The sequence below is a fragment of the Echinops telfairi genome, unplaced genomic scaffold (genome assembly GCF_000313985.2).
Source record: "Echinops telfairi isolate 266 unplaced genomic scaffold, ASM31398v2 ScPeMD7_7469;HRSCAF=8507_1, whole genome shotgun sequence".
NCBI classification, from domain to species: domain Eukaryota; kingdom Metazoa; phylum Chordata; class Mammalia; order Afrosoricida; family Tenrecidae; genus Echinops; species Echinops telfairi.
In genome coordinates this window covers 138,410,605-138,438,472 of record NW_022111373.1, presented here as the reverse complement: position 1 = coordinate 138,438,472, position 27,868 = coordinate 138,410,605, and the positions used below count along the sequence as shown (strand labels likewise).

The 27,868-nt window shown below is 54.1% G+C and overlaps 1 protein-coding gene across 2 annotated transcripts in view; it reads left to right on the top strand.

Annotated features, from left to right (window-relative positions):
• Positions 1 to 27,868, top strand: part of LOC101655181 (triple functional domain protein) — a 146,959-nt gene that overhangs the window by 105,248 nt on the left and 13,843 nt on the right. For both annotated transcript variants that reach the window (XM_045285010.1, XM_045285011.1), the window contains exon 31: positions 6,377 to 6,620. In XM_045285010.1, the coding sequence (XP_045140945.1) occupies positions 6,377 to 6,620 (244 nt within the window). The remainder of the gene's footprint in view (positions 1 to 6,376; positions 6,621 to 27,868) is intronic.

The window sequence follows — 27,868 nt, the reverse complement described above, 5'->3', positions numbered from 1 at the left end:
GGAGCACGCTGCAAACCAGGTGTGGGCGGGGCCGACCAAGCAGTCTGCTCTGGGAGCCCAGCACGGCTGGGGACAGACCGCACAGTGTCCCGGCAGGCACGAAGGAGGGTGTCCCAGCCTCTTGGGGAAGCACCCTGCAAAGAGGCCGCCGTAGGTACGGCCATCCTCCGGGTCTGTCGTGGGTGGCCTGGCTCCTGGGGTCCTAAGAGCATCGAGACTGAAATCTGCACGTGTGTGGCAGGTGGTGAGGAAGGCTCGCGGACGCCCGGGCGTGGCTCGCGGTTCGGTTATTGGGCCAGGTGCAGCAGGCGTTCCGTGCCTGGCCGTTCTGGAGGGGGTTCGGGGATAGCACTGTGTGGCCCACGCGGGGCCTGGTCAGCGGTGCTTCCTGGTGGTGGCCGTCCGTGTTAGGTGGGTGGAGGCCCCCTTACTGTGAAGACCTCAGCAGGCTTCCTGTGAGCCGTGGAAGGGGAGATTTTCGGGGCTGTACGTCACCGGGCGGAAGGAAGCCTGTGGTGAACCCCCCGAAATGCACCAATGGGAAAAGATGCTGTGAAAACCCCCGCCAGAGATAGTTGGGATGCAAGAGTGAATTTTTGAACACTGAAGTGGAACGGACGTTCTCTCGACATAGTAATGGTGTTGGGTCCGTAGTGGGGGCCGTGGAAAGCTAATAAAACCTCCGCTGTTCTTCATGCCAGGTGTAGTGCTTAACTCACGAAACTCCCCAATGTGGGGCCCACAACTATGCCACATGGGCTCCGTGATCTAACTCCATCAAAGCCCCAGGGCCACGCAGTCCCCTCAGAAACCCTACATGAGGATTTTGAGATTGTCCATCCTAACAGCGCCCCCCCACCCCATTAAGTTTTATTGGCATATAATTCATGTGTATCATACAATTCAAAGGTTTAACTATATTTAAAAGCGTTGTGTAATCATTACCACAAATTTAGAACATTTTATTTATTCTTGTACCCATTACCATTAGCTCTGTTATCCCCCCATGGCCCTTCCCCTAACCCTGTTGTGGTTAGTTGCTCAGTAGTTAGCGCCGACTCATAGCAATTTTATGCACAATAGAATGAGATGCTGCCCAGTCTGCGCCATCCTCACAGTTATCCTATGCCTGAGCCCATTGTTGCAGCCACGGTGTCAATCCATCTTGTTGAGGTCGGTCTTCTTTTTAGCTGCCCCTCTACTTTACCAAACACGATATCCTGCCGGGACTGATCTCTCCTAACAACGCACTCGGATTTGTAAAATGAAGGCTTGCCATCCTTGCCTCTAAGGAGCACCCTGGCTGTACTCGTAACAAGAAAGACCGGTTTGTCCTTTTAGCTGTTCATAGAACTTCCAATATCCTTCTCCTGCACCACAATTCACATGTGCCTGTTTTTCTGTGGCATCCTTATTTCGTATCCACCTGTCACATGTGGATGAGGCCACTAAAAATACCATGGTGTAGGTCAAGTGCAACTCAGTTCTCCAAGTAACATCCTAGCTTTTCAATACTCTGAAGAGGTCTTGTGCACCAGATTTACCCAGTGCACCTCATCGTTTGATCTCTTGACTGCTGTTTCCATGAGCATTGATTGTGGATCCAAGCAAGACAGTATCCTTGACAACTTCTCTATTTATCTTGATGTTACCTGTTGGTCCAGTTGTGAGGATTTTAGTCTTTTTTATACTGAGGGGCTGTACATCCTTACAGGAGCTGACGGCCTCATCTGCCTCCCAAAGAGTGACCGGTGGACTGGAACCAGCAACCACACACACGTAGTTCCCAATCCAATTCTTACACTGCCAGGCCACCAAACCAGAAACCCAAATTCACTGTCTAAGTTGATGCAGATTCACGGTGCATCAGCTGCCCCTGTAGTTTTCTGAGACTAACTCTTTATGGGAGTAGGAAACCCTGCCCTTCTCCTGAGGAGCAGCTGGTAGTTTCAAACTCTGACCCTGCGCTTAGCAGCCAAACCTGTAACCCCTATGTCACTAGGGTGCCATACAGGGCCACCAGTTAGGTGTCATCCTATTAAAAGGCAAGGGCATTTTGTACTACTGCCTCAAAGGGTTATACGTATATTAACAATTACTTTGTGTTTGTACCGGTTAATGGACCTAGTTACCTAGGCTACCTTACCTCAGGAGAAATTGCCCTTGTAGTCCTGGGCGGACCTTGGTCTGGGAGCCCTGCCACAGCTGGCCAGAACAGGAAAGGCTCACCCAGAGACGGTGCCCGACAGGCCAGTAGAAACCCGGAGCATGAAGGCTCAGAGTCCGGGCCAGACTTCCCATAGGCTTTCTTGTGTTGACTGACTCATCTGTTGTGAACAATTTCACGTTAGACATGGTGCTGGCATCGGTTGCTCTCCGCAGCATCACCCTACAAAACCAACGTTTCTTTTCAAATCTACAACCCCTGACAGTAAACCAGGTAATCATGAATGTACTTGTGCTTACTTACTAATCTGTGGTAAACAGAATAAAGGTGTGAATACTGGGGCAACTGTTCATGACAGATTAGTAAGTAAGCACAAGTAAACCCCTGCTCACCTTGCTTCGGGGGGACTCCATTCCAGTGAGAACACTAGCTAAACGTTGGGAACCCTCAGCCCTGCCCTGTGTGCCTATTCATTGTGTCAGACCCTTTAGGCCTTTGATAAATAAACCTGCCCTGAACGGGGTGTATAGTCTCTGTGAGTGTTGTAAACTGTTCAGGGACTCGTCGAACCCGTAGGTGGGTCAGAGCCCGCAGGTCAGCAGTGAAGGATGTCCTGTGAACGTCCAGCTCACAGCTGGTATTCTGAAGGAGTGGGGTGTAGAAAGCCTGCCCTGAACCTGGCTGGTCAGTGTAGATCGGGGTGTCATGTGGATGCCCCAAAGTCGTGGCTGACATCTGCCGACTTGACACTTTGAAGGACCGGTGGCTCTGCCCACCTCTGCGTGGCTGGACGCAGAACAGACTGCTTGGTGGCTGGGGATGGAGAAGTGGAAGGTGGAGGCCGCATCAATCTCAGCAACACAACGAGCCATCCCAATTTGGAGGAGAAATTTTTAATATTTCAGTGGCTGTGTTGCAACAGAAACTCGTGGGACACCCTTTCTCTGGGCTTGCAAGCATCGTTTAACACTCCCTTGAAGATGTTTGCAAGCACACGTGCGGGGGAAACACGATTACGTGGCTTTTTGCTTTGCGCTTTTTTCGTTGTTTTTTAAATGAGAATCTCTATGCCGTTTGAAACACTGTTGTTCTGGCGCTGGGTTTTGTTAGCAAGTTCTCTAAGGTCTTTGAAAAGGAATGTTAACCTAATATACGATTCTTTGTCAGAACAGGTTTGATTCTTATTCCTTGTGCGCGGTTAAATACACAGCTGTTTCCAATAGTTTTTGATTACCCTGTAAGGGGCTTTCAAAAAAAAATCCATACCAGAAACAAGATCTAGCTTAATTCCCATCTTAGGCAGCCCCTTTCCCCCTTCCCACCCTCCCCCCACCCACCAAACGGTACCACGTGGCTTTGAACCATCTGGAAAAGGAATAAAACAATCAAGTAAATTGGTCAAATGCTGAGAAGCTGCCCTTCCCAGGGTGGGCAGTGGGCCTGCTGGGGGCAGGTCAAGGCCTCTGGTCAAGATTGGCTCTGCTGGTGGGAGACAGTGTCCACACAGCCCAGTCAGGCCTTGACAGGCCAGGCCGGTCAGCCACTGGCGGTCATGGGAAAGCCTGCCGGGTGTCCATCTCCCCCCACCCCCACTCCATTTGCAGTTTGCATGGGCAGGAGAGAGCCCACAGGAAACTCGGGTCCTCAGGGGCTGCGGGAGCTGGACCGGATTTCGGGCTGTTGAAGGGGGTTAGGTTTTCCCTGAAACAGGAAACAGCCCTCCTTTCTGTCACAGGGATTAACTGTTTCAATAACCATGTGCTTTTATGAGAAACATTCCTTTCTCAGCCCGGCCTCTACCTTGAACCTTGTGGCATTAGCATCTTTGCTTGCTCACACAGAAATGGGTCAGCGTGAGCCTGGTTCTTCTGCAGAGAAACCTGGGCGCTTTTGAGGGAAACAAAGAGTGTGTGGAAGGCTTCCTCCACAGCCTGCAGACAAGGAATGGCTTTGTCCGTGGTGGTGCTGCTCCTGTGGAAGCCCGGCAGAGAGCTGGCTGTCGGGGAGGGGGCTGGCAGCCAGGGAGGGGGCTGGCAGCCAGAGGACGTGCACAGCAGAACAGCAGCCTGGGCCGTGGGAGGAAGCGAGAGACCCCAGCTCTGTGGAGGGCATTGAGCAGGGGAACTCTGTCGCAAGGGACTCCCAGCCTGAGCCCTGGCAGCAGGTACTAGTCCCCAGCTCTGGAGAGCCTTGAGCCGGGGAGTCGGGGGGCGGAGAGAAGGAGGGGGGCTCTGTCACAAGGAGACACCAGCCTGAGGCTGAGAGGCACCCCTCCTCAGACGTGGCTTCTCCCATCACCACACTGACTTGGCTCCTAATGCCGGTGCACTCCTGGCCATGATTTATCTGTACTGAGACCCAGTTGGGGGTGGGGGTGGGGTGTCAGGAAAAGCTGAGTATTATGCAGAGGGTACACAGGCAGTGAACACAGAAGAGAAGCCTGCTGCATGTTTTATTGTTTTCAGCTAGGGTTCAGATATCGCGCTGTGCCGGGCAGGTTGCCCAAGGGACTCCACACAGACTTCTGTGCACAAACTATGTGCCCGTTGCTGAATGGCACTGGGGAAGGAGGATTCTGCCATGGCCCAAGCAGACCCTCCTGCTGCCTGCCCAGACCCACTGCAGAAGCCCACAGATGAGTGACACACGCCTGGCAAAGTCAAGCCACACGGGTGTGACCCAGGGCACACTCGGGTCCCGCAGAGTTGGAATAGGATTTGTTTTAGAGCCAAGTGCTGAGCACAGTGGATTCGAGAATGACCTCACCGGGTGTGACAGAGGCTCATCGTGGACAAACCAGGGAGGTGGGCCTCTGGGAGGAGGCTGACACATGCAGGCAAGCAGGTGTCACGTGGCTCAGGACCCCTCTATGTGGGGTCATCACTGTTAGGCCAGGACAGCTCGGACCCTGTGCCCCACACTGAGGAGCTGTGTCCAGGGTTCCTGCCGGGAGGAAGGCCGGGCAGCCCATGCCGAGAGTGGGTGTCCTGACAGCCTGTGGGGCATGCTTGGCTGGGAGGGGAGGCCACCACCAAGTCCAGCGGAGTCACCGGCATGAGAGGGCAGGGGAGGGAGGGGCCCTCAAATCGGTAGGGTGACAAAAGCAAGGTGTTGGGGCTTTTTCCTTTGGTTTTTGTTGTTTTTAGGCTTGAGTGACTTGGTCGTGGTGTAAGTTGTCTTGTTTTTTCAGTTTTAGTTTCATTGTTGGCTTCTTTCTAAGCTGGGGTGACTTGGAATGAGTGACTTGGTTACCCAGAAGGCAGCTGTCTAAGTGCAGGCAGGGGGTGGAGGGTATCATCGGCGAGTCATGTCCTAGAAGGTTCTAGACTCACTGATGTGGAATGATGGGGAAATGGCTGAGGCTAGAATGCGCATCTGGGGTACTGTGCATGATGGGGAGGGGTGGGGTGACGTGGAAGAGTAGAAGGCAGGGGCTGAACCTCTGGATGGCTAGAGTGGGGAGCTGACCAAAAGGTTCCTGTGCTGGAGAATGGGAATGAGTCTAAGACCCCTGCCCACGGACCATGCAGTGTTGGCAGGCAGCCACACGGGCACAGGTACATACAAGGAGTGAGCGGGGGTCAGCCAGCCAGCAGGGTCTGGATGTATGGCGTGATAGGGACTAGAGGGAGCCATGCAGGGTGCTGACAGATAAAGGAGTATGAACCAGCAGGGCCTGGGGGTGTGGGAGGAGCCCTGATAGCGTAGCTGTTGTGCATTGCACGGCTACATGCAAGGTCAGCAGTTCAAAACCACCAGACGCTCAGTGGGAGAAAGACAGAGCTTTCTACTCCTGTAGAGACTGACTGTCTCGGGAACTCACAGGGCAGTTCGACCCTGTCCGGAGTCGGGTCTGTGTGCGTCGGAATGGAGTTTGCTGGTGGTTTGTCTGTTTGGTTGCATTCAGTGGATAGGGTTCGATAGACGGGACAGCAGCGTCTACAGTAGAGTTCTTGTTAACATCCCTTACATTAGAGTGTCTGGCATTTTTGAGGAGGGAGATACGAGGTCTCAAATATATAAAGATCTGGACGCTCCCATGAAAAGTAGCCCACAAGACACTTTGAAGCAGGTGGCAGCTGCCTATGTGGGGCCAGAGGGGAGTGAAGGTGGGGATGTTTCCCACCGCCTCCTCCCAGTGTGCGTGCACACACACGTCCCGTGGAGGCTCCACGCCCGGCATCGTTGACCTGTGCTCTTCCCCCGCAGCTCTCGGGCGGCTGCGAGCTGACGGTGGTCATCCACGACTTCACAGCCTGCAACAGCAACGAGCTGACCATCCGCCGGGGCCAGACGGTGGAGGTTCTGGAGCGGCCCCACGACAAGCCCGACTGGTGCCTGGTGCGGACCACCGACCGCTCCCCCGCGGCAGAAGGCCTGGTCCCCTGCGGCTCCCTGTGCATTGCCCACTCTCGGAGCAGCATGGAAATGGAGGGGATCTTCAACCACAAAGGTAGGCGCCCCCCGCCTGCCACCCGAGGCCGGCTGCCTGAGTGACATGGGCTGGACCCTCCTTGGCGGCCACACTTTCAGCGCATGCTCCCTGGGTGTCTGTGAGCAGTTAGTCCATGGGGAGCCCAGGTGGTGGCTCCATGATAATCCACCAGCAGTGTGGGTTCAGAGACGGGAGGAGCGGGCATCCTTCATGGGGATTGAGGGGAGAGCGCCCCAGTTCACTGGGGAGAGTGAGACGGAGCCGTTTTCACCATCTTCCGGATCAGGTTTTCACGTGGTGGGCAGGAGGGGTGGTGGAGGCTTTTTGTTTGGCACAAGGTCTAGAAGAAGCACTCTCAGGCCGCCGGTCTGCCCTTCTATTTTCTTTAGTAGTGGAGACCAACGTGCCCAAACCCTGCAAGCTCCCTGCATGGAGGGAGGGGGGTCCCAGGTTGCAGCCCCTGTCGGATTCTGCAACTCTGACCAGAGAGGGGGTGAAACTGAAGTGACAGGCCCTCTGAGCAGAGCTGCCTTGCTCCCTGGCCTTTCGGGAGAGGTCCACCGATCGATGGCATTCGCCTGTGTCTCCGTGGATCGGTCACGGGCTCCTATGGGCGGAAGGAGGATGTGTGCGCCTTGGCGGGGGCTAGTCGAAGATCCTGCACGTGGGATAAGCCCGCTGCCACTCGTCGGCCCCTCGGACAGAGTGGCGCTGTACATCTGTACACAGGCTGTACTTCTTTCAGAAGGAGACAGCCTTCTCTCTCTCCTTCAGAGGCTGGTGGATTCGAATCACCAGCCTTTGGAGCAGTTTCACCTGCTGCTCCACCAGAAAGGACTCCCGCGTTTGTGATAGACCCTGGATTTCACGCCTTAGCACTCCGAGAGGACTACCTTATCCACATCTCCACTTTTTTCCTTTACATCTCCTTTTGAAACGATCATGTTTTTTAGCCGAAACCCCTACCCCCTTTGTGTTGAGTTCAGTCCCGCCTCACGGTCCCTGCCCGGGAAGTCCTGGAACGCACAGACAGGGTCTCTTCAGAGCCTCCACTTCCCTGTTCACTGGGGCGACAGCGCACAGGTGCTGACCAGCAGTAAGGGAGTGCGTGCTGCCGACATACTTGGGTGCTACGTGTCCCGTACTTGACAAAAACGGGGGTGGCTACTAGACAACCTTAAATCACGTCAGCAGCACAAGTTAGGTTTCCGCTGGCCAGCCCGGGGCACTCTACCTGAGACGCTGGGGCATTTCAGGAAACTTGAGTGAGTACTTTCTAGAAAAATCCAGATTGGACCGAGTGTTGTGTGTGCTCCGAACCGAGCGACATCCCCCAGTTCTTGGGTATGTGGCAGTCCCAGCAAGTGGCCCGTGTGTCCTGACTTGGGGCCTGTGCCATCCATCTGCTTTCTGCTCCTGAAAGGAGGCTGCCTGCTGTGAGCCCAGTGGTTCCGCTGCCTCCCGGCCTCTCCTTCCACGTCCTCCCATCATCCTCTCTGCCCGCTGAGGATCCTGGTGCTGGGCTGGGGGCCGCCCCTCCCTGCAGAGGGCTCGTCATCCCCAGAGCTAAATGAAGCCACACAGGATGCAGCGTCCCCAGAACACGCTTCATTAATTACAGGCCCGGCCGCGTCCCGGATCCCTGGGGACCTGAGTAAGAACTTCCTGTCACCTCCGCAAGGAACGGAGAGAACAGGGCTGTTATCCCAGTGGGGCTGCACAGAGAAAGGCAGAGAACGCTCAGAGCTTGGCCACACGCCGAGGTACCCATTCGCATGTCAGGCAAAGCTGTCCGTATATTTAGAGCCGCGTTGGCTGGTCCTGTACTGTGACACTTGAGTTCAAAATAGCAGGCTGCACCCAGCTGCCTTTTAGTCCATTGTCAGGGTGGTTTTGAGCTTGCATAACACGTTGAAGCCCCCGGCGCCGGAGGTAAAAACCCAGCACAGCCTTTTCCTCTCGTTAATTGGTGACACAGAGGCGCCCCGGAGCATGGCAGCAGGCTGCAAATACCACTTGTTCTCAGAGACCTCTTCTCCCACGTGCTCTCCCATGGTGTGTCCTTCCTCCCTGGGGCTCCCGAGGACAGGCCGGAGGAGGGAACCCCACCCCGCGTTCACCACGCTCAACTTTGTGCTGGACACTTCTCTGGGAGGCTGGACTGGTTTGCTGCTGCTCATTCTGAGGCGCACACCAGCTCCGTGTGTCTCCTGAGCCTTCTGCTTGGTGGCAGCATAGCATTGGAGAGCCATGCCCTGCCCCTCGAGATCTCTCATCCCTACCCATGGGGCTTCCCCAGTGAGTGCGGCCTGCCTGGGACAAACAGCCCGTTGATGGGTAGGGGCTGAGAGCCTCGCCCGTTGTCCTCTTCATTGCCTCTAATACAAAGACGCTCCCCTTGTGCCTGTCTGCGATGTGAGGACGGGGCCTAGGCAGACAGACTGGCAGGAGGGGAAACCCCACACGTGCCCCTTGCCAAGCGTCTGTGTGCACACCCAGGAGGTTGGGAGATCAAAGACAAACCTCAAAGGGTGAAGTGAGGGTCTGGGTGTGGAGTGTAGGGAAGGCTCAGGGACCCTACAGTGAGAGGCCACCTGGGGAAGCAGGGGGCTTGGTTTGATTCTGCCCAAAACATCCACTGTTCTCCACCCTTTCTGGGCTGGAGCCCCTTCCTGCCCTGGGTGTGGAAAAAGAGCGTCAGTGCCCATGAATCACAAACGCTTACACCTCCAGCAGCATCTCGCCTGGGCACCTCCTGGTGCCTTGCCTTTCTGTTGTCTTGGTGCCCGAGAGCTTCAGAGGCTACAGCTCGTGGCTGAGCTGAGGGCCCAGCAAGGCCACGGAGAGCAGAGCAGGGGGAGGGCTGTTGTGGCTGTTGGGTGTTGTCTGCTAAGTCCCAACTCACAGCAACCCTGCGTACCACCGAAGTAAACGGCCCGGTCCTGCGCCATCCTCAATGGGGCCCTTAGTCTGGAGCCCTGTGTCACACTCTCTGTGGAGGTCAGCAGAATACCGAACTGTCCGTTTCATCGTTGTCTGCTGCCAGCTACCGGGTCCCCTCAACGGTGACCCCTCGTTCGACAGAGGAAACTCTGCCTGCCGGCGCCATCCCCATGATTGTTACAGGGCAGGTTGGTGTCAACTCTAGCGTTTCCAAGCCTTCTCCTCCAGAAGGGGAGACCGCCTGGCCTTTCCTCCTCGCCCCTCCTGTTCTAGACTGTCTACCGAAACCTGTTGAGCCCGCGCCTGCCGTGCGCTTGCACACAGCCTCTGTGCTTTTCACAAGGCGAAGGTGCACAGCACACCTGCATCGAGCAGGCTGGTCGGCAGCCCTTTCCCAAACGCCTGTGTTCACTCCACTCCGCCTCTGTACCACTTCTGTAAGTCTCTCCATGTCTCACGTGTGATAATAGTGTGAGTGCACCCTTACTGGTCTGCCACAGCCACGCCCACTGCCATCAAGGCAATTGCAGCTCACAGCAGCAACATACGGCCTCCCCTTCCTCCTGCAGGGCAGCTGGTGGGTTGGAATCCCCAACCCCGCTTCCCGGACAGGGCCGGCTGGGGAACCTCTTTAGTGGATTTCCGTGTGGGGTCGACACAGCTCCCGTCTCCCTCCCAACACGTCCTCGTGACTCTTCATTGCGACTTTGCTGCATTGCTGTGGTCTGTCGCTGAGTGCTTGCTCCAAGGCCTGCTCTGGCCAGTACAGCACTTGGGGTTGACATCCTTGGTCCCCATGTCAGGAGGACCTGATCTCTGGTTCTAGCCCTGCCTCTGGCAACTCTGCAGCCCCTGGTCGCCCGTGTAACGGTTATGTGTTGGGCTGCTAATTGCAAGGTCAGCAGCTTGAAGCCACTTTCTACTCCTTGGGGAAAAGGGGCTTTCTACTCCCATACAGAATCACAGTCTCAGAAATCCACAGGAGCAGTTCATGCCCTACAGGGTGCTATGAGTCGGAATCAACTCAATGGTAGTGAATTACGGTGTTTGGGTTTTGGGGGGTGATTTTTGGCCTGAGGCGGATGGGGGTGGTGACCCCTGAGGTCTGGCCAGCTCAGATGTCCTGGGCTTCCTTTCTTGCAAGGCTGTTCTGATGAAAGGCCACTTCACAGTGTCCCCACCGCCCCCGCCAATCCACAACTGAGGTGGTGGGGGTCTTCGTGTTCTGCTTCAAGAAAGCGCCCTCTTAAAGAAATTAGCCTTACCTTCGCGAAAGCTCGTTCCTAGCCACCAGATGGACTGTTGGCTTGTTTTTCCCCTTTGTCTCTCACGGAGGGTGTACCGCTCAGGACTTCTTTTGGCAGAGTTAAAGGCATGATTGATTGGCCATGAATTATTTTGAGGAAAATGACAGAACACAAATCCTGAGAAATAGGGTCTTGCCTCTCAGTAACTTAAGCCTATGGCCCCCGGGGATTTGCCTCATCAGCCCCCCCACCCCCCCACCCCAGACCTCTGACTGCAAACAGGGCCCAAAGGAACCCTCCAACCTCTTCAGCTTAGGGCAGCACCAGGCTGGCTGTTGTCATCAAGGCAGACACCAGAATCGTCCATGACAGACGCAGGGATCCAACCAGAAGCCAGGCCCGCTTCAGGGTGGCATGGCAAATGTTCTCAGAAGCGACAGGCCCGTCTTCTAGCCCGTTGCCCAACCCAAGCACACCCCCACCATCCGTCCGCCCACAGCTTCCTGCAGAACACATGAGGGGAGGTGGAGACGTGTGCTGGGCTGGTTTTGAGTTAGCCTGGAGAACAGCTTTTCTTTGCTCTGAAAAGCTGCTTCTGTAGATCTCTGTGGGAGAGAGCCCGACCCGGACTGCAGCGGGTTCTGTGGGACCGAGGGGCGCCAGGCCCCCGCGCCCCCGCCCGGGCCTGTGCCGGAGGAGCATTGCTTCTCCAAGGCCTATAATTATGGGCCACCGTGGTGGCCATTACCCTGGTGAATGCTTCTCGGCTGAGGTAGCCTCGTGTTCCAACTGAACAGCAAAGTGTTCATTAAAGCAGGAGAAAACCCACGGGCAGGTATTTACGACATCCACAGGGGATGATCACCAAATTACATAGATGGCAAAGCCAGAAACAGCCGGCAAGAGATGGCCTTCCCACACTCGCCTGAAGTGACCAGGACTCGGTGTTTTGGGGGAAGAAAGCCAAGCCTCGGGGAAGAGATGGCCCTGCCCCACAGCTCACCTGGAGTCCACGACAGACCCACGTGTAGGTCTCCTTGGCTCCATCCTCTAGCTGCCTCCCCTCTGACCTCTGAGCACATCAGACTTTGCTACTTACCTGAAAGACAGGCTTCCCTTTCAGAGCTGCCCACTCTGCTCACCTTCCCGGGACCGTGAAAGACAGCAGAGGCATGATGGGCCGTCAGAAATTATCTCACCTTGCAGTGTGCCATGTGGTCCGTGAGAGTGTTGAACTCGAACCGGTGCTGGCCGGCGAGGAAGCAGCCATGTGGTGCCCTGGAGGGCATGGACACTCATGCCCAATACTGTTGAGCTCACCGCATCTCTGAGGGCTGGCGGAAGAGCAGATGAACACCCACTCAAAGTGGGTCTGGACCGTCACCTCTCTCTGCCTCCTCTGTTGATTAGTTATCTCACGTGAAAGAATCCAGAAGCCCGCCGAAACTGAGGCCGTTGAGTGATGGTGCCGCATTAGAGCAGTGACCACACCAGGACTGTCACAAGAACAACCCCATCTGTCCTGGAGGAGTCCAGCCAGAATGCTCCTTAGACACGAGGGCGCTGAGACCATGCCACGTGCTGTGGACATGTTATCAGGAGAGACCCGTCCCTGGAAGGGGATGTCATGCTTGGTGCAAAGTTAGGGTCAGGGGCCAAAAGAGAGAGAGGGAGACCCTTGACAAGATGGATGGACACAGAGGCTGCAACAATGGCCTCCACCAGCAATGGCTGTGAGGAGGGCGCTGGACCTGGCGGTGCTTTGTTCTGTTGTACACAGGTGGGATGAGTCGGTGCAGAGGACTGGTCAGCTTTCCCATTCACAGGTCAAAGTTCCATAGGTTTGACCGTGAAGTGTCTACCAGTAGGTGGACTGAATTCTTGCTAATTCTAAAGCCAAGGGTTTTGAAAATTTGTGTGAGACATACCATTGGGGACAAGGGAATAACTGGGTAGAATAGCCACAATTAAGCATCCAGCTGCTAGCTCAGCCCCACCCAGTGGCTTCTCTAAAGACAGGCCTGGCGTGAGATGCCATCCTTGCTTCCAGAAAGCATGCTGGCTGTGCTTCCCCCGAGAGAGAAGTGTTTGGTATTTGGGCCATCTGTGGCACCTCCCGCATTCTCCTTCAGCACCCCGATTCCACGCAGTCTTTCTGACCCGGTGTCCAACTGTCCCATGCAGATGGAGCAGTAGAAAAGACCCCGGCTTGGGCCAGGTACACCTTAGTCCTCAGAGTGACATCCTTGCTCTTCGACACTGGAAAGAGGTCTTGTGCAGCCGATTGGCCCAATGCAATGAGTCGTTTGAGCTCTTGACTGCTGCTTTCATGAGTATTGCTTGTGGATCCAAGATAAGTCTTTGACAATGTCGGTCTTTTCTCAGCAACATATCCAGAATGTATCAACTGGCACGCTTTGGGACACATGTTGCTTTCTGTCTGTGTCACTGTAAAGCATGTCACAGTGGGGGGGTGTCATACAGCTGTGTATGGCTCATGATATTTGAGCCTCCCAGAGCCCATTGAATTCTCTCACGTTATTGTAGGGTGTTGTTGCCTCCCAAACCAACCTCACGCCACAGAATCAGTAACGACTCAGTGACCCTATAGTGGTAGAACTGCCGCTATTTCAGAGGCCATGAATGTTTACTAGAATAGGAAGGCTCATCTTTTCTTGTGTAGCAGCTGATTGTTTTGAACTGCTCACCTTGTAGTCAGCGGACCAATGTGTATAACCCACTACGCCATCAGAACTTCCAGATATCTCTTGCAGGGGAGGGGTGGAGGGGTGGGCAGCCTGGGAACAGGGTAGCTCTTTAAAATCCATTAAATCACGAGAGCGTGTCTGTGTGGTGTGCCTGCCAGATGAGGTCTTAGAGGACATTTCCCATAGAACTCTGTATGGGAACGTGCAATGAAGTAATCCGTGTAAATATTATTTCCCCGGTTCCTGCCCGTTTATTATAGACTCGGTGAGAGAGGCGCACAACGTTGTGACCGCCGGTGGTGGTGGCTTCCCAAGCACACCAGTCCGTCCCTTCCACCAGCATGTGTGTCCACAAAACAGCTTTCATCTGTCCGCACAGAGCTCTTCCCGCAGTCTGTGAGGCTCCCGTTCCTGGGAGGTGCAGGCCGGCCTCCCCGACCTGGGCTTTGAAGGTTGCCGATAATCTCTGTGCTTTCTGAAGGATTAAACCTCTTGCCACTGAAGTTTCACAGTGAATTTACAAAAATCCTACTTAAGACAAACCTCCCCAGTCTCACACCCTGCCCTGTCTGTTGACGCTGTGGAAGGGCTTGGAGAGACTAGAGGAAGGGGGTGCCTTGGGTGGTGCAGGGGACCTCTCCTGGTGGCACGGTGGCTAAGTGCTCAGCTTCTAACTGAAGAGGCTGCCTTCTTCCGTGAAGGTCGCGGCCTCGCTAATCCTACGTGCTGGCCAGCCCTGCTCCGTCCTGTGGAAGGACCCGACTTGCAGGCAGCGGGGTTGGCTTTCAGCTTCAGTGACTTACCGTCATCGATAGAGCCTCTGTTCAAAAGCGAAGGAGCCTAGATGGTGTGGTGATTGAATACTGCACCGCTAATGGAAAGGTCAGCAGTCTGAACCACCAGCAGCCAGCAGCATTTCGGGAGAAAAGACTGTAACCTAGGCACCCAGCCCTGGGGGGCAGTTCTCCTCGGGAGACCCCTGTAGGGTCAATTCAAGTTGGAGTCCACTCAGCGGGCCTGGGCTAGTTTTTCTTCAGAGACCAGGCGGGTCACAGCGCTCATTTGCGCCCTCTGTTACCCCACAACCCACTGTCTAGAAAGAGGGCTCCCAGACACTTGTGTCTGAATTGTGTGCGACTCTCAGGGCGGTACCCTCCCACAGCCTGGCCACTCCACACACTCCCAGGGGTCACCGTTTTCCCAAAACGTTTCTTGTCAAGTGCAGGATGGGAACCCAGCATGTTGTTATATGAAAGGCCCTTTCAAACATCTTTGGGGACAGTGAGCAGGCCGGCCCTGGGACTCCTCACTGTGTCTGTCTGTCAGGAAGCCCAGCCCTGTGTTTACAGTCGCCTTCCCTGCCCTGCCCTGGCCCTGCGAGGTGCCGAGGTGCTGATGGTCAAAGCACCCAGCAGGTCACAACCCCACCCGGGGTCACCTCAGAACACAGTCTGGCGGTCTTGCTGCTGAAAGGCCAGCTTTGGAGGCCCTCTGGCCCCGTTCAAAGCTGACGCCTCCTTGGGGCAGAATCAACTTGATGGCAGCTGAGGCTAGCAGGACCCGGGAGCTGCTTCAAAGAAGGGAGGCTTCCAGGTGGCCTTGGGTGCCCCGTGGGGTTTTCTAGGCCGAAGTCGTTACAAGAGTAGATCCCTCGGTTGCTTTCTGCTCCGATCAGCTGGCTGGGTTCAAATCACCCACCTTTCAGTTGACAGCCAAGTGCTTGAGCGTAGCACCACCAGCATCCCCTGCTTGATTTCCTACTGCCTCGGAAATAACGGGACCCCCCCAGGGCAGGCCTGTTGGTGCGTGGGTTAAAGTGAGGGCAGTTGGGGTCCCTCTGCACTTCATCCCGGGGCAGCTGTAATTGCCATTTGGTGAGGAGGCATCGGGGCAATATGATCATGACCAAGCCCACCAAGCACTGGAAAAGGGGTTCTTAAGACCACTGAGCCCACTGCTGTCCCCACAAGTGGGAAAGAACCCCGTCCATTGGGGTAAGTGGACGTTCTGGAGACTGGAGAGAAGGGAAGAGCTGATTCCAGAAGCCCGCCCCACGCCAGGGCCATGTGGGGGCACATTCCTGAGAGAGCTGGCCCGCCAGCAGCCCCCCACCCCCCACCCCCGGCCAAAGGATCTGCTTTCAACTCTCTGCCTTGAATTAGAGCATGAGCATTCCAAACGCTTTCCAACGCCCAGAGAAGTCCTCTAATGAGAGCCGGGTCTCTCCCCTCTGCAAGCTGGCTCTGGCCTTGGCCGCCACAACCCTGTGAAGTGGGCTTGCTGACTGGGTAGACGGAAGAACCAGTCAGAACAGGGAACACATGCTTTTGCTTGATCAATTTGCAGTTTTTTAAATTTTTTTTTTGCTTCACAACCTATGTTAAGAAAAGGAAGACAGACAGCCCCTGTTGTGTCCCTGGACTTTTCCTCGAAAGAGCTAGAAATCGCAGCCATCTGCCCGGTCTTCTTGCTCTGCTCCTGGCCCCGCCCTGCCCCAGTGGCAGTGTGACCCACATCCAGAAGTGTTGCAGAGCCGGAGCATGAGACAATGGCTTTGGCCCTTGGGGGCTGACTGACCAGGGTGTTGTCATTGTTTGTGCATTAGGGAATAGGTTGGTGCTGGTCCCCAGCAGGTGACCCACAGCCCTGCCTTCAGGACAGAGCACAGAGCCTGTGAGTGAACAGGAAAAGGCCCAGGGAAGCGTCTGAATGCTCCTCGTGTGAAAGAGAAAACCTCACGCCATCCCTGGTGAAAGGCTAGTAGATAAAGCCATGAGAAAGGAGCCCATTGAATTATTGGCACCCAGCCTGAGGACCGCTCCAGAGCTGAATGGCCCAGTCAAGGTGCTTTTGTGGGAAAGCAGAGGAAATAACGGTGAATGGGGCCCTCAGAGCAGGCTGAGCCATCCCGTTCCTCCGGGCAGGAGGTGTTATCTGCAGGGTAAAGAAACGGGAGTAAACGTCCTCGGAACAGGACTAGCTTTGTGTGGGAGGACCTGGGAGACCCGGCCTCAGTGGCCCAGCTGTGCGCAAGGACGCACTGTGGACATAGTGTGCAGGACCGAGGGCCGAGCGCAGACCAGCCAGAACCGTGCTGAAGCAGTCTCCCGGCGGCTCACGGCCCCAGGGTGGTCCCTCCAGTCTGTCAGCTGCTTTTAATAACTGGAGGATAAAGGACAGCACTAGAGACCCCAAGCAAACAAGCTGAACCCACTGCAGTCGATTGCAACTCATAGAGACCCTGTAGGACAGAGTAGAACAGCTGCCTAGGGTTTCCGAGGCATTAACGAGGCATTAACTCTCGCCCGGAGCAGACTGTGGTTTTCCGCCACCTACCTCGCCATGAGTAGCCCGATGCTTAAGGGTCCCTGGCTTGAAACCCAACCAAACCCAACTCAGCTGCCGTCAAGTGGATTCCAACTTAGGGCAGAACTGCCCCGAGAGTTTTCTCAGACTATGAACCCTCCTGCGGAGTGACGAGTGGTTTCAAACCGCTGGCCTTGCAGTCAGCAGTCCACCGTGTGCCACCCCACCACCAGCCTCGCTGGACCTGCGTCAGGGATCACTGAGCGCATGCCCTGATCAGAAGAACACCGTCCTCATTTTTGTCCAGGATTTGTAAAGAGGATGCTTCTAAAAAGTGTCCAAGGTTGAATCTCAAGGGCTAATGTGGAGCCCTGCTAAGCTCAAGGTCAGCGGCCACTGCAAGGAAGAGAGTTGAGGCCACCTGCTCCCGAAATGATCCATAGCCCTGGGAACCCGATGTAGGGTCTCTGAATCAGAATAGACCCAATAGCAGTGGGTGGGAGTCAGTTTGGTTTTATTTCTTCAGTCGTTTGCTTTTAAGGTTTGGGGACCTGGGCATCCTGCATGAACTGCTAATGATGAATGTTGGTTTCCTTCTCAAGAAGTACCGATGATCTTGATGGTAAGCCTCTGAGTTTTTGGCTCCTCTTAATCTGAGTTCCAGAAGAAAGACGGGAGTTTCTACACCCATAAAAGAGTTAAAGTCTAGGGAACTCAGAGGGGTGCCCTGTCCTGTAAGGGTCACTACGCGTCGAAATCGACTGGCTGGCAGTGAGTTGGAATCTGGGTTTCCTTGAGTATGTGTTCAGCCCGAAGTACTATTTGTATGTACGTCCACCTTACCGGTTTTCCTTTGACTTGTGGATGCACTCTTTAGACACTGTGTTACTGTCAGCAGTGCCCCCGGATGGTGCCAGCGGTTACCACACTCCTCAGAGTCCACTGTGGGTGCCTCAGAAGAAAGACCTGGTGGATCCCTCCCTTTAACAACCCAGCGTAGCACAGTTCTCTGACATGCATGGGGTCAACGTGAGTCAGAATCCACCAGATGGCCGCTGGTGCTTCCTTTCAGCTGATCCTCTGCAAGCGCGTAACCAGGACACCACCTGAGCTCCTTGTCAGCAGGATGGGATGTTCGAGACCATCTTCAGCTTCCTTGCCCCCAGCCCTGGAAACAACCATTTTTCACCCCCATGAAGTCCTGCTTGCTGTGATTGGAGAAGGGAAGGGCATTAGAGACCAAGATCTGGGTGATAGGTGTGCTCATTGTCCTGCAAGACATGACTTTTGGACCCACTCAGCAGGCATGTCTAGACCGGCCCATGTGTCTGTGTTTAAATTACGTGTGTGTTTGTATAAACAAGCAGGATTTCATAGCATACTGAACTTCGCATTTCCAACCCCACACCAGCGAGTCCATGCTGTTGTTGTCAGAGGCTTTGTAGTCGGTGCCACCTCACAATGGCCCCGTGTACAGCACAATAGAACAGTGCCCAGCCTGCACCGTCCTCAAATTGTTCTTACGCGTTAGCCCATTACTGCAGCCACTGTGACCACCCTTCTTGGTGTGGGGACCTCTCTTTCACTGACCCTCTGCGTTACCAAGCTTGAGTCCCTCTCCAGAGACTGGTCTCTCCTGAGAGCGTCCATCCAGAGTGTGGAGAGCAAGCCTTGCCCGCCTTGATCCTCAGGAGCATTCTGGCTGCACTGCTCCAACACAGATTTGTTTGTTCTTCGGGCCGTCCTTGGTATGTTTAATATTCTCATCCAACAACGGAATTCAAAAGCATCCATTCTTCTTCTGTTTTCCTGCTTCATTTCAGCCCGCCCTTTTTCGTATCTGTGGCCCTCTTTTCTCTGGGAGTGAGACACAGAAGCCTCATTATCCAAAACATACTCACTATTTGCTCAATCCCAGTCTGAAAGGACATTGAATGTTCTCTTTACTGTAAACAACCTCACCTTTAAGAACTCAACTATACCTCTCGTTCTGCCAAAACCCAAGCCCAGACGGGTACCAACCACCACCCTTTCGGCTAGAGAACAAACCCCTAAGGGTCTGCGCTGTTCTTGGACCCCACCTGTTGTTGATGTTGTCATGCTTGCGGCCATTGGGGCAGCCACTGTGTCACGTCCATCTCACCAAGGGTCTTCCTCTTTTTCACTGCCCCTCAACTTTGCCAAGCTTGAAGTACTTTTCCACAGACTGGTCTCCCCTGGCAGCACGTACATGAGGCAAAGTCTTGCCATCCTCACTTCTAAGGAGCATTCGGGCTGTACTTCTTCTAAGACAGATTTGTTTTGGACAGTGGCTTTTTTTCTTTGAACATTTTAAACTGTATATTCACCTGTCATAGTACAATATTTAAATGTATATATATTAGAATATCAAAATTAGAACGTCAAAAATGGAATTTGGCTGTGTTGTTTTTTCCTGTCCCAAACCTTACTTTTTAACTTCTATATTATGTATCTCCTGCCCCAAACGACTTAAGCAGTTGCCTTTAAACTGACCCATTTAGTTAGTTTCCTTGCCCTGCTGCTTTCTTTGCAAACCTAACACTGCTTATTTTAGGCTGAGCTCAAGACCACATACTTTTTTAAGGCCTGGTACTTAAATCCAGACAACTGCCATCATTTCCTGGCCTCGGTGCCTCTGTTGATAATACACTCACACACAGCAGGTAGAACCACCTGTGTCCAAGGCTTTCCCTCTGGGTACATGCACGTACCCGTTCACTCAATGGCTTTCCAATTTCCTTTCTGGTCATCCTGTTATTTCTTCCCAAACCTTCTCCCACTTGACAGAAGTCCTTATCCCTCTGCTCTGCCCTCCCACTCTCCTTGCCGGGGCCTCGCCCCTACTCCCACCAGCCTTTTAAGATCCTCCTAATCCATTCAAGTCTACCCCCAGTCCTTTCTTCTTGTTAGAACGAGTGATTCCAGCTCGCAATGACCCTAAAGAACAGAGCAGAAATGCTCCGCAGCATTTCCAAGACTCATGTCGATCTTTACAAGAGCAAAGAGCCTCATCCCTCTTCTCTGGAGCAGCTGACGGATTCACACTGCCAACCTTGTGGTTAGCTGCCCATCCCGTAACCCACAGCACCATCATGGTAGAGACAACCCAGGGAAATCTTTAAAGTTAGTTTCTGTGTAGTGTCCACCAGCTGTTTGAACTTCCTCCCTTCTCTGCTCCATCTAATAACCTCAGCATTACTGTTGGCTACATGCTGATCCATCTCGATTAGATTATTAACCCTTTGAGGTAGTTGTCACCTGGTACCTTTAAAAGCAAAACCTAAGTCCCATTGCTATCGAGTTGATGCCACATCATAGCAGCCTGACAGGATGGAGTTAGAACTGTCCTATAGGGATATTCCCAAGGCTGTAATATTTACAGAAGCACACTATTTCACCTCTCTCCCAAGGAGAGGCTGGTGGAATTGAACCTCTGACCTTTCAGTTGGCAACCAAGGACTTCAGCATTGCTCCTCAAAAACAAAGCAAAACTCTGTACCATGGAGTTGATTCTGACTCCTCTATCAACCGGTAGGGCAGAGTAGAACTTCCTCACACATCAGGTCTCTAAGGCTGTCCGTGTGGAAAACAGACTGCCTCGGCTCCCTCACACACAGCAGCTGGTAGGGTCGAACCACCAGCCTTTTGTTTAGTGCCTGAGCCTTTTGTCCCCGTGGTGCATTTTGTTCATATAATTTACTTTTACTTAGTACATGAAGTGCCATATACCGCATGTTAAGTGCTGTTTAATCTCACGTGTTCCATGAATTGAAAGCGAGGGGGAGGGGGTGTTGGGGGAATGTCATGTGTGAGAGAAACATTTTCCCATTGCCCCTTGTTCCTGTTGAGCTATGGGTCTCTGACAGATGTCAACTTGAAATATGAAGAGATTCACCCTAGGGGACGTTTTCCCATATGTCTGTAGATATCCTTCATGTTAAGCATGTTTCCCTTGCTCTTTAAGGGAAAACTAATAGTACACATAAAATAATTAATTTCCCTGACAGCTTTTCTTTCCTTGATTAATGGGCTTTGTTGGCAGTCTGTGTTTTTGGAAAAGAGCGCAGTAAAATATTTAATGAGGGTTGTAATCACGAAACCATAGAATGTCACTTAGTTTAATTTCCTTTAGGACATAAGTTTTAGAGCTTTCTCTTTCGCTAAAAGAAGAGCTGTTTATTGACTTGGTAATGATGTATTTCGTTTTTTAACGTAAGCAGTACTCTCTTGATAGGTCCTGGCATAAAAATACTATCTGGCTCTATCATGGGACATTCATTGGGTGTGGTGGGGGTGGGGGAGCATGTGGGGGTGGGGGCAGCCTTGTGTTTCGCTTTTGTTTTCTCCAAGAAGAATATGAGGTCTGATGCAGGGCCATACTGTATAATGCCAGATTCCTCTGTTGTAGCTAGAAACACACACACAGGCAAGCCCTGGGTTTCTGGTCTTGTTTTATTATTGTCGGTTGCCTTCAACCTCTAAAGAAAATAGCGGTCAAACTGTTTTCATATTTTCCCCCTTAAAAGAATTTTTTTTCAAACTTACTTTGCAATACGTAGAGGTGGAGAGATTTTAAAAAAATTGTTTACACGAGGAAGTAAAAATTACAGCATTCTTGGCCAAGCAATACAAAACACGCAAAATCTTTTAGACTATTAGTTCTACACAGAGTAGAAACACGACAAGTTGCTAATCTAATGAGCTCAAGAAGGTAGCCCATGGCTTTAAGGTGGACATAGGCTGTAACAAATATTGCCCCTCGCCACTGAGAACCACATAGGACCCCTGGCCGCAGCTAGCAGGAAGTCTGTGGTCTGAACCCACCGGGTCACTCCACAGGAGAACAGATCTGGCTATCAGCATCCGTGAGATCACCCAAAAAACCCACCTCACTGCCGTCCAGTCGATGCCGGCTCTCAGTGACCCTGTAGGGCAGGGTGGAACTGCCCTGGTGAGTTTCCGAGCCCGGAACTCTTTACTGGAGTAGAAAGCCCAGTCTTTCTCCCTTGTGGTTTCAGACTTTTGGTTTTAGAGTTAACAGCCTGACAGGTAACCGCTGCCCACTAGAAAACCATGCCCACCCCCCAAACCCCACTGCCATCAAGTCTGTTCCAATCCATAGCCCGCTCCTCCCGGCCCCGCTCACTTAGGATTTCCTAGGCTGTCAACCTTTACCCGAGCAGACAGCCTCATCTTTCTCCCCCAGGGCAGCTGGTGGGTTTGAAACACAGACCTTGCTGTCAGCAGCCCAGCGCGAACTTGACACCTTTAGAAAACCCTCAGGGGCGATTCTCCTCTGTCACATGAGGAGCTCTGACCACCAACAGGGACCGTATGAGTGCGCAGAGTGTACTTACACACCTTTCCCCACTCCTCGGAAGGCCCTGCAGGGCAGGTATGAGTTGGAATTGACTCATTGGCAACAGGCTGGTTCTGTTTTGTCTTTTTGTCGTGAAGACATATTGTCGGCAGCTGAACCTCAAAGGGGGAGGTAGGCCATGCAAGCAAGGCAGGCGAGGACCCTCACCCCTGACCACACAGGCTGAGAAGCCAGGCTGGTGACTCTTCAGCATGGCCTGTTGTCCTGGGGGTGCACAGGATGGGGACACACACACACACACACACCCCTCCAAAGTGATTCTCACTGGCAAAAGAAAGCCCCCAGTTTCCAAAGAGGACAGAATGGAGCTTAAGATTCGCTCCCAGAGAACCTGGCCGGACAGTTTCCTGTGAGAGGGAGGTGGCTTTAAGCAGCGGGGAGCGGCATTGTAGCTCAGTGATGTCACCAGCTGGCTATTAGACCAAATCACATCGCTCTTCTCTTTTTCAAAAAAATAAAATCAAGCTCCATCAGAAGGCATTGTTTGTCATCCTTGTCAGGGATGACCTTCCTCCAAACGTCCACTGAGCCTGAGAAGAGACAGTGACCCAGTTCAGAAAGCCCTCCCAGGGGAGGCGGGCAGTGGGAGGGGGAGTGCCCGCCAGTCACTTCACATTTGGCTGAGGGAGGAAATTACAGCGTTGGCTGGAGACAGCGGGAGACGAAACATCTGGCTTACAGTTCGCCCGAAGAATTTCCTTGAGCGCCACTTAGAGGAACTGTGGTAGAGCGAGCGTGGAGCTGCGGAAGGCCACGCACGGGCTGCTGCTGCCTGTGGGCTGCAGGTCCCTGCCTGTCCCTAGTGCGTCCCAGCCTGTCTGACCGTCTGCCGGACTGCGTCCAGCCTTGCTGAGTGGCCGCCCAGGGCTGTGTGCAGGGACACGCTGCCAGCCTCCATCACTGCCCCTCACCATGCCCAACGGGATGAAGCCAGCTGGCACGCTCGGCGCGCTGTCCCCGGGCACCTGCAAGTACTGGATCCTCGACTTAGGTACTGGGACGGGGACTGGGACCAGTGGGGTGCACAAAGCTGTGAGCCCTATAGAGTGGGCTGAGGAGGGGCGTCTGTCTGGGGGAAGCCCAGAGTGTGACCAAAGCCCAGCCTGTGAGGACTCCCTAGGGGACTTCCTTTTGTCTTGTAAATGGAAGGTCCGCAGGCTTAGGTCTGAACCAGCCCCAGCTGACTTCATTTGGTCTTCTCTGCAATTGAAAAGTTCATTTTGTTTGGGGTTGCGGGAAATGGCACTGTGCGGTCTTTCATTGAATGAAGACTGACTTCTTTCTTAGACAGGCAGCTGTCCCCAAGAGCATCTGCAGCTGCATTGTCTGCCAGCACTCTGTTCCAAAGGGGGGTGGGGGGGGTGGAGAGAGAGTGTGTGTGTGTCACACAGTCGCACACCAGCCTGGTCCACAGCACAGGAGGACGGGTGAGTAAGCAGATGCCCACCGAGGTCACTTCGGGGTGTAGACCAGGGCGGCATCTGCCAAAGGTGCAGGTTGGGGGGAGGGGGGGCGCGGGCTGTGCTGGTGGTCACTGAGACGCTCTGGTGGCTCCGGAGCGACAGTCCCCATCAGTAACACCGGCAGCATCTGTCGCAGAGAGCCCCTTGCAGGCTCCCTGGCCACAGAACTTCAGTGTCCAGACAGACCACTGGTCACAAGGGGGCTCAGAGGCGGCCAGCAGGGCATAGAGAATCGGGTGACCGGGTGAGACACTGTGGGGACCTCCAGTTAACTGTGACCTCAACAGAAAAGGGGCGGAGGCAGGTGCCCTCCAGAGAAGGGGATCGAGGGAAAGGGGCACTCTGAAGGAAAGCGCATTCCCTGGGGCTGTCTGTCGGTGAGGTTCCAGAGAGCTGACAGAACTCGCACCCATTCTTGGGCCCTTCCTGAGCTGAGGGTTGGATGTGTTCATGGGAGCTTAGTCTTCAGTCACCCTTTTAATGTTTTGTTTTGTTTTGCTGTTGTGGTTGTTCAGAAAGCTGTGAGAACCTTTTTCAAAGTCACTTTACCCTTGATTTTGACCCCGAACACAGGAATGTTGGAGAATGTTCCACCTTGCGTGAGAGGGTGCTACCCCCTGTCCTGGGCGGATAGAGCAGCCCTGTCATGTCTCTTTATGGGGACTAACCCCCTGTGGTGCGATGTGACCTGTGGCAGTACCTCAAGTCTCAGCCACTGACCAGCTCTGGGTCTCCAGGGGTCCCTCCCTCGCTCAGAGCTTCATTTTCTCTGTCCATGAAATGGGAACCACAGCAGAACCAACCCCGTGCCCCCCCTCCCCCCCTGGATGCCCCTAAAGTCCAGATCACCATGCCTCCCTGAGCCATTTGGCTAGAGGTTAATGGAGCTGAAGAAGGCATCGCGTTCTTCCTGTAGGGGGACTTCTGAGCCCTGGCAAGCGTTTTAATTCCTCGAGAAGGCTCCAGAAGGGCTGTTCCTGCAACAAGCACCCCCAGAATGCCGGGGGACAATTGTGTGATTAGCTTTCTGGTCTGTTCTGGGACTTCTCCGCACTTGGAGACAGCCGTAGGTGCTGCCCTCCGAACCTTTCCCACAAACGTTTTTAAAAATCGAGCACACATTTGGAAAGAACATAGACTGCTGGAATTTCCGGGGTGGGCGAGGATTGAGTCATCACAGTAAGGCAGTTGAAGGAAAGGACAGCTCTAGTTGTACCTCCCACCCCCCACCCCCAGGACAGACATGTCTGCCCATCTCTTCCCACACCTTCACCGTGATGTCTAGGGTTTTCAGATTGCCTTGTTACGGGAAGGGCAGGCTAATACATTCTGATCTCACTTGCTAAGTAGATTATGGGGGACACGTGGGCCAGATTCAAAAAGGAAACATGATCATGGATGACGTCCAGGAAACAAATCCCAGGGTGACCGTGAAATGCCCGGCAAGCCATAATGAGGGACCCCAAAGCTTCACTTTACACCTGCGAACAATCTAGGGGTTCATCTGTCTGTGCTTCTTGGGAAACAGCCAGTGTTCTGCTGTACGGCCTATCCAGGGAGGCATGTACCTTGTCCAAACATGAATTAATCCTCCTTGGGGAGATGGGCCCAGAGGTCACCCTCTCCTCTAACCCACACAACCCTAAGCCAGGCGTTGTTCTGCTGAGAAACGAGCTCCAGAGGAGGTGAGCGCGAGGTGTTCTCCTTCGTGAGGACCCAGGTGGATGAGCCCATTGTCACTGGTCAGACCGGGGCTGTGGGTTTGCTTCTGTTCTGGAAGGAATATTCCCCTTCACGGGACACACGGCTTTCTTCTGGGCTGCACATCACCCTGACCAAGGGGAAAGAAGCCAAGCGGTGCCTGACTCCCCACAATGGCCAATAGACCCGTAGACAAAGCGGGGTGCCGTTGTCATTCTTCAATTCTCTTTCTTTTCCCCCCCACCTTGTCTTGGGGGATAGGGTTGTGGATTCTCACCCATGCACTTTTAGGGTGTATCAGTGAGAGGGAAACATTTCAAGTGCTCAACACGGGAGCCAGGCTTGTTGGCAGGGGCAGGCCTTGCCCGTGAGCCAGTAAGTGTGCTCTGGGCCACGGAGAGTGAGGAAAGGCAGACTCTTTACAGTGACCAAGGGATTGGACATTATTTGACCTGGGGCTCTGTGCAGGCGACGGTCTCTCTCAGGCACTTCAGCCGGGGTGGGGTGTAAGACATACTACGAGAGTTCAGAGGAGATCGGGGCGAGGGGGTCCCTCTGCACTGTGCAGCCTGGGAGGAGTCCCATGTAGCCCGTGTAAAGTGCAGTCTCCTCGTCTGCGGAGAAGAAAACTCCCCCACCCTCCCACCTACCCCCGCTCCGGACTTGCTATGGCGACCTGTCCTCCACAGCTGCAGGGACCCTCATTTCTTCCTTTCATTTAGCAAAGCGCAGTGTTCACACTGGCCCTCTTGCTCTGCAGCCCTCAAGGAAGCGGTTTCCTGGTTGCCCCCACTTGTGGCGACGCTGAGAAGAAATTCGGAAACCCAGGTTACACTGCGCTATGCTGGTCCAGCCAAGATGCCACCACAAAAAGCCGTTTGGTATCTTACCGCTGTGTTTAGCGCGAAGGTGGGGCCCTGGACATGTTACAGCCTTTTAAAAAGGAGATTGAACACTTGTCTCCCCCTCACCCCCTTCTCCCACGAGGCCCCAGGCCCCTCCCCTATCTGTCTCTGGTTGGGAGCCAGCTGAGTTTTTGCTCGCCCTGGAACTTTCTCCTCCTGAGACAAGGAACAGACACCGTGTGGTTTCCATGTGATCTCCCTTCAGCATGCCTGCCCCCTCAGCCCCGTCTCACGGGGAACACAAATTTATGGTTTTTTATTCCAAAGCATTTCCTCCCGGTGCTCAGAGCTGGCCTCTGGGGTGAAGACGCACATCCATAAATGTGGTTTAGAAGGCCCGGGAGGGACGGATAATGGCCCGTGCGGGACGTCCACGGAGGCCTGGCCCATTTCCGCTTCCTGTCTTCCAGGAGTGGGCCCGGGAAAACTGCAGCCCAGAGGCGCCTGCTAGCTTTTCGTAGTTCTCACAGGAAGCCACATGCACTCACACAAACCCGAGTCCGCGCCGATTGTCCATGCCTTTTCTGGAGCTGCACACCAATTGATGGAAAACTTGGGGACATTCACCGAGTGGGACACCACACCCACAGCTGCTGCCGGTAGTCAACCCAGGCACGCTTGCCTCTAGTCTGCTGCGTGTGAAATAAGGATGTGCCTTTTCTTCTTTCTGACTGTGAGAAGGCGCCCCCCCGTCCATCTGCCACCCATTCTCTCGTAGCGCCATCAGCGGGGGCTGGGGTGCCTCATGGCAGCTCCTCAGAATGACAAACAGGGTGTGCGTGCCAAAGTTAAGAGTGCTCCCCCCCACCCCGCGCTCCGCAGCCTGGAAGACTCGTGGTTTTTTGCATCCAACGGTAGGGCCACGGAAAAGCCTGGAAGACCAGGGCTAGTGACCCTCAGGCGACCACCTTGCGAAGGCAAAGCAGGGGTTGTGCCTGTGCTGTGTCATTAGGTGCCACTGTGCCAGGCCTGAGGCGTGGACAGCAGCCCAACACAACAGAATTCAACACTGCCGAGTCCTGCATCGCCCTCACAGCCATTGTGTGGGCCCTTTGTCGCAGCCATTTGTGACATAGGAGTGGATATTGCATGCCCCCACCCCCCAGCTAAAAAGACAGCCTGCCCAGGACACGTGCCCAAGTGATTCTCCACCCCAGCGCCAATGCTCCCTGGTGCACTTCCTCATGCTGGTCTATGAGGTGCCCTTTGACCACGGGAGGGCGCTGGTGACAGTGAGTGTGGGTGTGTGCCCACAGGAGCTTAGAAGAGGCATGCTCTTCCTTCCCTTTGTCTCCATGCTGCACTTGGCTTTCCTGGAATAGCTTCAGCCTCCTTCCCTCCCTCCATCCCTCCCTCCCTGCTCCCTACTGGCCCTCCTCAGCTGCCTGAGTGAGACAGCAGTGTGGCAAGGTCTTTACCAGGATGGCTTGTTGACAGGTGTCGGAGTGCTTGGGAGGCTGGCGGTTTCTGGAGTCAGTCCCTGGGCCTGGGCAGAGGCAACGGGTCATCATTCGGGAGATGTGGGCCCTGTGCTGGGCACCCCTCCTCTCTCGTCCTTCCGATCGTTGACTTTGTGCTTGTTGTTGGGCTCT